We start from the raw sequence: 12,565 nt of genomic DNA, 5'->3' as shown, positions 1-12,565 counted from the left end.
TACTTTAACAAATAAAGTGAGTTAAAAGAGACCCGTTTCGAACTACTTTCAACAAGAAGACAACAAGTCCTACTATAGTGAGTCCTGCTGTAGTGAGTCCTGCTGTAGTGAGTCCTGCTGTAGTGAGTCCTGCTGCAGTGAGTCCTGCTGTAGTGAGTCCTGCTGTACCGAGTCCTGCTCTAGAGTCCTGCTGTAGTGAGTACTGTGGTGAGTCCTGATGTAGTGAGTCCTGCTGTAGTGACTCCTGCTGCAGTGAGTCCTGCTGTAGAGTCCTGCTGTAGTGAGTCCTGGTGTAGTGAGTACTGTGGTGAGTCCTGCTGTACTGAGTCCTGCTACTGGTTGGCTGTAGTGAGTCATAGATGCTTAAACAGAGTATTATTTTGCTGACATCAGTGGATGCAAAATCGATCTCGTTACAAATTATGATATTCAGTGTTCCTCCAGTTCAGCCATGATCTGTGTGTTATTAGCCTGTTGAGCAGTGATCTTAAAGTAGGTCTCGGAGGTCTGCTCCTCCCCCTTGGGAACAATATGAGGAAATAATAATAATAATAAGTTATTTTTTCTGTAAATGTTCCTTCTTTTTTTCTTGTATGGATTTTGTGGATGTAAAGATACGTGCAGGCATCAACATTTAAAAATTAAATTAAATTAATCTGTAAAATGACAGGTAATGAACCATCATTTAAGATTACATTCATCTTTTGTATTTTATTGGAGAGACATGATATTTTCACAGTGTGATCCCAGGGCACCCCCTGGTTAACAGGTCTGATCGCCCAGTTCCAATCTCTTTCCAATTACTTCAGGTATTCATTGCAATATCTTTTATTTCCAAGATGTTCCAATGGTGAATTTTGATGATGTTTTGCGATATTGAATACACATGTCCCCAATATGCCCTCTTTCATGTTAAATAGACCCCAGGTCACCTCATTACATCACTTCCTGTAGGGCTAGATTTATAGTAGATTATCTACTACTTTTAGTAAACCTTAATGCCCTGATTCATATTAGTCTATCTCACTCCCACGTCATCTGTACCCCTTGAATGTTGTGTCTGCTTCACTTATTGCATGTCTATGAAACCCATGGTGATGCGCTTTGAAGCCTTTGACAATGTTTTAAAGGTCCCATGACATGAAAATCTCACTTTATGAGGTTTTCTAACATAAATATGAGTTCCCCTAGCCTGCCTATGGTCCCCCAGTGGCTAAAACTTGTGTTTGGTGTAAAACGAGCACTAGCTGTTCTGCTCGCCTTTGAAAAAACGGAGGCTCAAGCGCGCTGATTTGGAATGTCTGTATTCATGACGTCACCAAGAATCTCAGCTCCTCCCCTTGTCTGCCTGGCCCGCCCCGAGACGTTGGTCTGCCAATGAGACTCGACCGTGCGAGCGCCACACGTGTGTGTGTGTGTGTGTGTGTGTGTGTGTGTGTGTGTGTGTGTGAATGCACACTGTAACGCAAGTGTTTCTTGTCGGTTCTTTGACGTGTCTTGTATTTCCACAACGAGACTCGTATTGGGGGTTATCTGAGCCATGGTTGAGAAGGAATTGGGGGAAAGGAACTTTAGCTTTGACTCGCTGAAGTACATGAACTGCGACATGCCGCCGGTTGCCGCGAGGCACCATCGCCCGGCAGCGGGCAGCCGGCAGCAGGCAGCGCGCGGTTCAGTCGACTTCAGGTTAATGTAAAAGTGGAAGAACCAGAGACGTCGCAGAACCCGACAAAGTCGTTTATGATTCATAATATCGTCTGGAGGCGCACACAGCTTTTGGCCGTGATAATATGTATTAAATGATATAGATTTCTATGTATTATATGATATGATTTAGTTATAGAGCTCCAGGACTGTAACGCAAGTGTTGTACACTTCCTTGTTATTTGGATAACCGTTCTGCTTTTGGTGTTATGGCGCATTACACGTCGGACTCTCGTCTCTGGTATTTCTACAACGAGACTCGTATTGGGGGTTATCTCAGCCAAGGTTGAGAATGAATTGGGGGGAAGGAACTTTGGCTTTGACTCCCTCAAGAACATGAACCACGACATGGAGGAGAAAGGGATTGTTGGCGGCGAATGTCTCCCACTTGAGCCCCGCTGAGGGACCACCGCCAGAGGCGGAGGTGCCTAAGCGCTGCCCGGCAACGATCCCTTTCTCCTCCTTGTCGCGGTTGAGTCTACTTCACATTGATGAGGACGTTGAAGAACCAGGAACGTCGGAGAACGCAACGCGGTCGTTTGAGATTCATAATATCGGCTCACACAGCTTTTGGCCGTGATAATATATATTATATGATATAGATATCTATGTAGGCTATATGATAATATTTAGATATAGAGCTCCAGGACTCCCATGTGTTCTAGAATATTTACAGAACACGGCTAAAGGCTGTGTGCGCCTCGCCATTGCGATACATCCACTGTAAACAGAGCGCATGGTACCGTGGCTGCAAGCTGCTCAGGGCCACACCCCCACCCTCCTCCTTGACCCGCCTCGCTCCTTCTCATTTGCATTACAGCTACAGACACCAAAACAGCGCATTTGGGGGAAGCTCAATGTGCGACTGGCTCGGAGTGGCTGTAACTCTGCACCACGGCTGAATTTCGGGAACGTCTTTGAATACTGTGTTAGTTGCCCACTAATACCTATATTAAAGAATACATAAAATAGCATGTCATGGGACCTTTAAGTCTTCCTTTCACTTCATTCATTGCATTGATGTCGTCCTCATCTTTCCCAATGAAGAATAAATGACATCCATTCCTTTTAAATAACATTGTCAGTTACATAAAATAACCCTTAACACAACTGCTCAGAAAGACATTGATTCACAAAAAATAGGAGTTGCGTCAACATGGATCACCATGACAACTTCAAGTTGCATGAACACACAATCTAAACATAATATACATGATGATTAAATGCACATTGGCCGGTAGAGATGTTATCGTAACACATTTTAAACTAGGTATCTTAAAATGTTGCGTTTGCCACTGTGAATAAAAGGAGTGCCATACATTTTGTTTGCCAGAAGATTGACACACGTGATGTGCTGCTGTTTCTACGGCCAGTCGACAGGGGGCGCTGTACCAGTCCATAGGGGGCGCTGTACCAGTCCATAGGGGGCGCTGTACCAGTCGTTAGGGGGACGCTGTACCAGTCGATGGGGGGCGCTGTACCAGTCGATGGGGGCGCTGTACCTATTCAAAGAAAGATCTGCATTCTGGCCTTGAACTGAATATTTTGAACTCCATGAATCAATTTAAAATTCAGAATTGTAATCAACAACTGATCACATCTTAATAACCGTGTTTTCAGGCTTTTACCTGTGACCTGCACTCCTTTATGGGCAAAGCCTCATACTGTTGGTTTATTAACCGGGCCACTTCCCTTGAAGATAGAGAACTTTGTTTATTGTTTATTAGTAGAGTTTAGTGGCCATGACATATTGCTACATATTGCTCTTGATCAGCTGCTTCTGTGCTTCACAAGTGTGGAACAGTCTACAGCCTCCCAATGCAATTCTTTAAATTGCAAAAAATACACATAAACATTTAAAATGCTGATTTAACCTTACCCTACTCATGGAGCACAGAAGCATCTGCTGAAGAAGATCAATATTTTGGACTTACCACATGGACAGTACAACACAAAGGTCTACCAGGAGTCATTATCAATTTAAATGATAAACCCACCGTAATTTTGTATTTCATTTATTGAAAACCCGGCCTGTGAAGTGAGTATAAAACTGTAATGCCTTTCCATTACTTACTGGTTTGCATAATATGAGGTATTTCTTTTCCTGTTTATTGATGCAAATCCCTAAAATATAAACCTGGATTCAGTGTTTTTAGCTGTGCTTTCAAAAGTAACTTATGATGTCCCTTGAATTCTTGAGCATCTTGACCTTTCTAAATGAAAAAGAATTCCTTTCCAAATAGCACACATTAATTGACAAAGCTTGGTTTTTTACCTTTCAAGATTACGTACTCGGTATGATTATACTGTGAGTGTCATGTTTTGAATGTTTACCATTGATTCAAATGGTACAGGTATGTCCATGCAGTAGAGGGGGAGGGGCTGCCCAGTGTTACCGGACGGGCGGAGCAGGGAGCTGGAGAAGTTCCGGTTTTGTTCTTTTAGCAATCCTGACTGAAAACATCTTGTCATTTGGGCCCAGTGTTCAAAATATTGAACTATTTCTTTAATTAGTAAAAATCAATATCATGGCTGTGAACACTTTTCGGACGTTTTTATTGCGTTTTAATTCATCATTTATTAATTATTTTACATGAAAAAAAAATAGAAGATTACTGTAGGTAGACTGGGCAGTTTCATGAAGTAACGAATAATACATTTTTACATCATACACGTTTTTACATGTATCATATCAGTTTGAATATGGACCATTTATCAACATGAATATACTGTTATTTATTTAAATTTGACTGTTAAACCTGCTCTGTATTTTACAGTTTATTACATTTGGTACTCTTTTTATTCACTGTAATTTGACACTATCCGTCTGAAGACTTTGCTGTCAGACATCTTCCGTTTTTTTTACGGTTCTTTTTTACACTGCAGACTTGGGTTCTGCACAGCACCTCGCTTGGCAAAGTCGATCTCTACGCAGTGGATCTACTCTTCCACCTTCTTGTCTGACGCCGCGCATATTGGATTCTGTGGAAAAGCATTAATTACGAAAAATACTTTTGAGAATGCCTGAAATAAGACGATGTACAAAAATGACTGGATCCTACAAAAATGTTAATGAGGTCATTGTCACGTTGAAGTCGGTTTTTTTAATCAATTCAGTAAACTTGTTTAATTTACCGTCTAAGGGTAAACCATTTCTACCTTCAAGTGCAGGATGCGACTATGCTGTCCACCACTGTGTGGTTCCTACCTGTTGCCGAGTTGAAAGCTTCTTCAGTAACCACCTAAAAACATGAGGTGGGATCATGGGTTAGAACGGAGACGGACCCAGCACACATACTGGAAAGGTTAATCTTGCCTCTTCATTGTTCAAACTAAATTCTGTGTGTTTTACTTACAGGACCAGACCAATAAAGAGGAAGGTACCAAAGAATCTCACTATCAGAGGGACATTCAATCCTGTACGGGACAAATCATGGAAGATCACTGGGGCATTGTCATATCCATTTAGAGATTGTAGGGATATATTTGGGATATGTGTTATAGCAAGGTTTTATTAAAGGGTCTATCTATGTGAAGAAGTTGATTTACCGCTTTCACCGCTGATAGTTAGCTTAATCTCTTTTGATGTTTGGTTTCCCAAGGGATTCGTGGCCACGCAGTAGTAGATTTCTCTGTAGCTGGACACATTGAAGCTGTACAAAGATCCATCTGACACGTTCAGGGGTCCCTCCGCACTTCTCCTGAACCAGGTGAACCGGAGAACGGGGGGGTTGGCTCTGCTGGTGCACGTCAGGTTGACCACACTGCCCAGCGACACCGTGGGGGGGCTGACAGAGGCCTGGGTATCCTTCGGGGAATCTACAGGAACACAAGAAAAGTCTTCAATTTCAAGCTATGGTTCCGTTGTTGACGGATTTGAATGCAGTATGTAAACTCTTTCTACTTCTCAGCCGTCCTGGCTCACTGATTGGACCGTCTGCTGGTCACTCACAGGAAACGTTGAGCGTCACGACGCTCTCTGCTGTTCTGATGCTGGTCCCGCCTGCTGGGTCGTTCACGGGATACTCCACCAGACAGGTGAGGCGGACCCCGTCATGTCGGTCCGACAGAGTGATATCCAGCCGCCGGGTCCTGACGTTAGGCTCTTGGTCTCCGTGCGGTTCCGGCCGGCCCTCAGGGCCTCCTGACTGGTTCCAGCTCAGGTGAGGCGGCTGGGTGGGACAGGGTGCGATGGCCCTGCAGGTGAACGTTACCCTGCTCCCCTCCGTTAGTGGTCCCTCCGGTAGGGTCTGTATGGAGGGTGCTGGGGCTGAATCTACGTGGTTGTTTTCAAGAAACATTTGCATTAGGCTGAAATGTAGCTTCAATATCCACATGAATGAATGCAGCATGTATTATATTCCATGCGGGAGAATAATCATGGTTAGGGAAAACAAGTGTGTCTCACCCCATAGCCCATTATAATTATTATGACTATGACACTGGCCTTGTTCAGAAATTCTTTAAAGTGAAAATACAATTCTGTGGTATCGCTTCTTTAATTCTAGACAAGGAACACACGTCGGTCTGACTAATCAGGACGTAGCCGAAAATCTAAAATGATCATAATTATACATTGAAATAGGTTAGAAATAGTTAGAATAATGACAGTAATAAAAAAATAGAACCCCAAACCAAAAGGGGTCTCCTACCTTTAACTGTGATGTTAAGAGGGCTGCAGATGTCAGTTGCCCTGAAACTGGTGCTTTCCGCTCTGAAGTAATACACGCCAGCATAACTTGAGTTCATGTTTGCAAAAACAGTTGTGCAGTTGTATTCTCTCATATTCCCAATGATACTAATTTGATATATATTATCTTGTATGTTGCTGTGGAAAACGAAATCAAAGTAGGTAGGTTTCATCCATGCACCCAAAATGGGTTTGCTTTTATCCAATTGATTTGATGGTACTGAATCAAAGGAACATGGAATTTGCAAACAAGTGTCGCTCAATGCCTCCATCTTGTTTGGCATAGATACATGAAGGGCTGCAGTACAGGATCCCACACCACCTGCAACACAAGCATTTTTTACACAAATTGGCCAATGACATGCAGCCTTCCTGTCCCACCACATCCACCTCTAACAGCCTGGCTACACCTCTGCTAGACCGGCATTCAGGCATTCCGAACATGGATACATTTCAGAGATCGATTAGGTATAAAACAAATGATCGATTCTGTGTCTTGTAAAACGGGTCTGTTGGCGTGTCAATACCTAAACATATTCATTACTTGGAACTAAATGTTCACACTAAAACAAATTAACACCACTCACCTGAAACAAAGGTGACATTCAGTAGCATTTCCAACTGGATCATCGTGATGAACCTCATCTCCTGCATCATGAATTCAATGAAGGTTAGAGTTAAGGGACAATTGTCTTAGTTTTTAATGTGGACTTGTTTAAGGTACCTATATCTTCGTTGTTGAACAAATACAACAAATAACCGCTATTGAAATACAGTAGGCTACAGTGAACAAAAAAAGTAACAAGAACATGCATCAAACAGTTTACCGTATTTAACGCCTTAAAAAAAATGTGTGTGCATATATCATGTTTAAATTCCTTACCGAGAGCAGTAGGTGGTTTTCCACAGCCAACAAGCAGGGTTTGTTCTAAATGAACAATGAACAGTGTTGAATGATTGAGTTCTTAGACAAAGGTGTACTTAAATACAGAAGTTCAGAAACTTCCACTTATAGCGATTGTCTCTATGTGACTACTCTTTTATGATCCATGCACGCCCTGGCTAATCAACCTCAATGTCAGTTATTGGTAATTGTATTTAATATTCTCCTTGAGAGAGGAGACTAAACTGCACCAAATAAAGAGTTACTTTGATCCGACCCAATACTGCTGTCACTTGAACTGAAAAACATAAGAGAACATGGCTTGTTGAAAGCAGGAAATTGGATTTGCAGCATCTCTTCTCAACCACATATTTGGCAAATGTGTGGTTGCATTCCTATGAATGCTGATCTAATAAGAAAGAATATTTAGTCACCAGATTAATTTGTATTCACAGTGCAATCTGAGATGAGTTAAAATCGAGAAATTTACAGAGATGAAATGGCCTGTGTTGTATTTAGTGAGCATAGTTACTGTCTGAAGGGAGAGAAAAGCTGGAAAAACATTTCCCCAAAGGGTGTCTTGCGTTTTAAAATGGGTATATAACGTCTGCTATGTAAAACAATTACATTGATTATAACTTATTCTTAGTTCTTACTAATTAACATGCGACGAACAAAATCAGAATCATAGTTTGGTTTCATTCTGAAAGTCAGTACAATTCTTTGGTGAAGCTTTTTCAAGCACCGCTGCTGGTCGGCTTTAGGAAGTCCTGCTGTAGTGAGTCCTGCTGTAGTGAATCCTGGTCTAGGGAGTCCTGGTGTAGTGAGTCCTGCTGTAGTGAGTCCTGCTATAGTGAGTCCTAGTGAGTCCTGCTGTAGTGAGTCCTGCTGTAGTGAGTCCTGCTGTAGTAAGTCATGCTGTAGTGAGTCCTGCTGTAGTGAGTCATGCTGTACTGAGTCCTGCTGTAGTAAGTCCTGCTGTAGTAAGTCCTGCTGTGTCGAGTCCTACTGTAGTGAGTCCTGCTGTAGTGAGTCCTGCTGTAGTGAATCCTGGTCTAGGGAGTCCTGCTGTAGTGAGTCCTGCTGTAGTGAGTCCTGGTGTAGTGTGTCCTGCTGTAGTGAGTCCTGCTATAGTGAGTCCTAGTGAGTCCTGCTGTAGTGAGTCCTGCTGTAGTGAGTCCTGCTGTAGTAAGTCATGCTGTAGTGAGTCCTGCTGTAGTGAGTCATGCTGTAGTGAGTCCTGCTGTAGTGAGTCATGCTGTAGTGAGTCATGCTGTAGTGAGTCCTGCTGTAGTGAGTCATGCTGTAGTGAGTCCTGCTGTAGTGAGTCATGCTGTAGTGAGTCCTGCTGTAGTAAGTCATGCTTAGTGAGTCCTGCTGTAGTAAGTCATGCTTAGTGAGTCCTGCTGTTGTGAGTCCTCCTGTAGTGAGTCCTGCTGTACTGAGTCCTGCTGTACCGAGTCCTGCTGTAGTGAATCCTCCTGTAGTGAGTCCTGTGGTGAGTACTGCCATAGTGAGTCCTCCTGTAGTGAGTCCTGTTGTAATGAGTCCTGCTACTGGTTGGCTGTAGTGAGTCATAGATGCTTAAACAGAGTATTATTTTGTGTGTTGATACAAAATCCATCTCAGTCCAAAATATTAGATTCAGTGTTTCTCCAGTTCAGCCCTGATCTGTGGGTTATTAGCCCGTTGAGCAGTTATCTCCACGTTCTCCGAGGTCAGTTCCTAGGGGAACACTTTACAGAAAATAAAAATAATAATAATAAATAATTTTTCTCTTTTTTCCATAAACATAAAATGCTTATGGATTTAAAGATTCATGCATGCATTACCATTTGTAAAATTATTTGTTAAATGACAGTTAATGAACCATAATTTAAGATAACAATCATATTATATATCTTTTGCAGTGACATCACATTTTCACAGTGATCCCAGGGCACCCCCTGGTCTGATCGCCCAGTTCCAATCTCTTTCCAATGACTGCATGAATTCATTGCAATGTCTTTTATTTCCAAGATGTTTCAATGGTGAATTTTGATGATTTTTTGGGAAATTGAATGCATATGCCCTCTTTCATATTAAAGAGATCCCAGGTCACCTCATTACATAACCTCTTGTAGGGCTAGATTTATGGTAGGCTACATTATCTCCTACTTTTAGTAAACGTAAAGTCCCTGATTCATATTACTCTCACGTCATCTGTACCCCATGAATGTTGTGTTCGCCTCACTTACTGTATGTCTATAAAACCCATGGTGATATGCTTAGTAGCCTTTTACAATGTTTTTATTTCCTAATCCGTCCCAAGGAAGAGTAAATGTCGTCTATTCCTTTTAAATGACATCGTCAGTTACATAAAATAACCCTTAACACAACTGCTCAGAAAGACATTGATTCGCACAATGGCTCTACCTTGCATCCGGTGCAATTGACTTTCTCACTGGCGCATGTGTCGTTGCTAGTTTGCAACTGGTGCAGAGCGTTCTTTTCCCTCCTGCGCCTAGCGTCGGTAAATTAGGGAATGATCTTGCGTCCCAAGGGGCGGTTTGGCAAAAGGAGGAGTTGTGTTCTGGCGCAAACGTTCCCTGGTGCTATTTTGCAGTTTCAGAAATCACTTGCGCCACAAACCAGGAAATACCTGGTTTAAAGTCAGTGGCGCGTTGTTCAGGTGCTATTTTAAGGGCCCATGCATAATGTTGCTTGTGCACCTCGTGCATACACTTTGCTTCTTTCATCTACCTAGCCAAATATTCTTGGTAAATTGTTTGGGAAAGAACAGCTGATACAGCCGCAATAAGTTGTACTTTAAATCAATGCGTCTGCAAACACCGTACAGCAAACACATATTTTCTTGACACAGACATCGTGTACCTGCCCATAACTTTTAGGATTGATGAGTATGTGATCGTGAGAAAACATTGTTTTACCGCGAGTGAGTGTTAAAAAGAATGAAGGAATGCGGGCGCGTGTGTGTGTATGGGTAAAATAATTAATGAATGTGAGCGTGTGTGTGCGTCCATCTGTTTAAAGTTTAAACCCACCTAAACTAAACACGTAACGCATAATACAGTCCATGGCAATGTATATTAACGGAGGGACACAGGCATATTAGGAACACAATTCGATAACGATAATGCATATAATACTGATAAGAAACAATGTTTATAATGTATTGCGTGTATCAATAAATAGAACCACAGTTACCGCATTTCAGCTCTATGTGAAAAACTAAATATTTGGATTGTAAAACGTATGAATATATAAATGAATGATCCTCATCTCTTTTCCTTGGCAAGTGATCATGTTATAAGCGGGATAATGCCCTTCGAGGTGTCAAAAACATGTTTGATCGATCGTAATTAAAGGGGACTACTTTTTGAGAGATAAACTCAAACAGAGTATACATTTAATAAGCATGCAATACGAATAAGAAAAAAGCATGATTATTAAAGTATTTAAATTGTTTTATTATGTTGGCAAGCGAGAAGTAGAATAAATGTATAATCACTCCTATTAAATTGGTTAGTGCAACAAACCGCACAAAAAGACATGATTGCGGCTCTTATCGCTCTCGCCTCTTTCTGCCAACGACATGCGCGTAGAGCGGGGAGTGACGTAGAGTGACGTAGACTGATAATCCCTCTATAGGGGGCGCTGTACCAGTTGACAGTGGGCGAGCTGTACCAGGGGATATGGGGCGCTGTACCAGTCAAAAGGGGGAGCTGTACCTATTCAAAGAAAGATCTGCATTTTGTCCTTGAAAATAATATTTTTAACTCCATGAATCAATTAAACATTCAGAATTGTATTCAGCAACTGATCACATCTTCATAACCTTGTTTTTAGGCTTTTTCTGCTGCGACCTGCACTCGTTGATGGGCACAGCCTCATACTCTTGGTTTATTAACCGGGCCACTTCCCTTGAAGATAGTGAACTTTGTTTATTGTTTGGTCGTAGAGTTTAGTGGCCATGACGTATTGCTGATCTTCATCAGCTGCTCCTGTGCTTCACAAGTGTGGAACAGACTACAGCCTCCCAATAGACATTCTGTGAATTACAAAAAATACACATAAACAAACAGGCAAAAAGCTGATTTAACGTTACCCTACTCATTGAGCACAGGAGCATCCGCTGACATTACAACACAAAGGTCTACCAGGAGTCAATATCAATTTAAGGGATAAACCTAGTGTAATATTGTATTTTGTTTATTGAAAACATGGCATGTGAAAAGAGCAAAAAACTGCAATGCTTTGCTATTACTAACTGGTTCATCTATCACATAATATGAGGTATTTCTGGTGCTGTTTGCTGATGTAAACCCATAAAATGTGAATGTTGATTCAGTGTTTTGAGATTTGCTTTCAAAAGTAACTCATGATGTACCATGAATTGTACCTTGGCACACATTAATTGACAACGCTTGCTTTTTTACCTTTCAAGATGATGAACTCGGTATGATTTTACTGTCGGTTTCATGTTTTGAATGTTTACCATTGTTTCGAATGGTACAGGACTACAGGTATGTCCATGCAATCTCGTCATTTGGGCCCAGGGTTCAAAATATAGAACTTGTTTTATTTGGTAAAAAACAATATTATGGCTGTTAAATACTTTTTCGGGCGTTTTTATTGCGTTTTTAATTTTTATACCTTATTTTTTAGGAATTTTTATTTTTATTAGAAGATTATTGTAGGTAGACTGGGGAGTTTCATGCAGTAACGAATAATACATTTTTACATAATATACATTTTTCCACGTATCATATCAGTTTGAATAGTGACCATTTATCAACGTTAATGAACTGTTATTCATTTAATTTTGACTGTTAAACCTACTCTGTATTTTACAGTTTATTATTACATTTGGTACTTTCTTTTTTCACTGCAATTTCATGTTATCCGTCTGAAGACTTTGCTACCAGACGTTTCACTTATTTTTTTACGGGTATATTTTACACTGCAGTCCTGGGTTCTTCACAGCACCTCGCTTGGCAAAGTCGATCTCTCCGTAATGGATCTACTCTTCCACCTTCTTGACCCCTCGCATATTGGATTCTGTGGAAAAGCATTAATACATGACCTGAAAGCAGAGTGTAGAAGTGGTTCCCATAGAATAATGGAAAACATACTATGATAACATTTGAACGATATGTGTTTATTGAGGGAGTACATTATGTTTATTTTGGGACAGCTAAGATATTGTTTAATTATTGGAATAATTAAAATATGTTCACATGAAGGCTAAGTATATCATAGTCATCTCTCCCTTAGTTGGCTCCGTG

The 12,565-nt window shown here is 41.2% G+C and overlaps 2 protein-coding genes and 1 long non-coding RNA gene across 3 annotated transcripts in view; all 3 read right to left on the bottom strand.

Moving 5' to 3' along the window:
• LOC132452804 (carcinoembryonic antigen-related cell adhesion molecule 5-like) overlaps positions 1–12,565 on the bottom strand; it is a 73,166-nt gene that overhangs the window by 39,851 nt on the left and 20,750 nt on the right. The window lies entirely within an intron of this gene.
• LOC132452810 (uncharacterized) overlaps positions 1–12,565 on the bottom strand; it is a 37,789-nt gene that overhangs the window by 18,565 nt on the left and 6,659 nt on the right. The gene's annotated exons all lie outside the window — the stretch shown is intronic.
• LOC132452806 (Schwann cell myelin protein-like) lies at positions 5,566–6,706 on the bottom strand. Its single transcript, XM_060045603.1, has 2 exons — positions 6,357–6,706; positions 5,566–5,980 (listed from the first exon to the last, which is right to left on the bottom strand). The coding sequence occupies exons 1-2, from the start codon at positions 6,676–6,678 to the stop codon at positions 5,649–5,651; spliced, it is 654 nt and encodes a 217-aa protein (XP_059901586.1). The 5' UTR covers positions 6,679–6,706; the 3' UTR covers positions 5,566–5,648.

This window comes from Gadus macrocephalus, chromosome 23 (assembly GCF_031168955.1).
Source record: "Gadus macrocephalus chromosome 23, ASM3116895v1".
NCBI classification, from domain to species: Eukaryota; Metazoa; Chordata; class Actinopteri; order Gadiformes; family Gadidae; genus Gadus; species Gadus macrocephalus.
Note: the sequence above shows the minus strand (reverse complement) of the source record. Positions and strands in the feature narration are given on the sequence as shown.

What these genes read in the sequence shown, in the direction of transcription:
- LOC132452806 (XM_060045603.1), bottom strand. Translation starts at nt 6,678, where the DNA reads ATGCCAAACAAGATGGAGGCATTGAGCGACACTTGTTTGCAAATTCCA. An exon ending in TCTTAACATCACAGTTAAAG is followed by an intron (nt 5,981 to 6,356) that starts GTAGGAGACCCC and finishes ACAACCACGTAG; the next exon opens with ATTCAGCCCCAGCACCCTCC.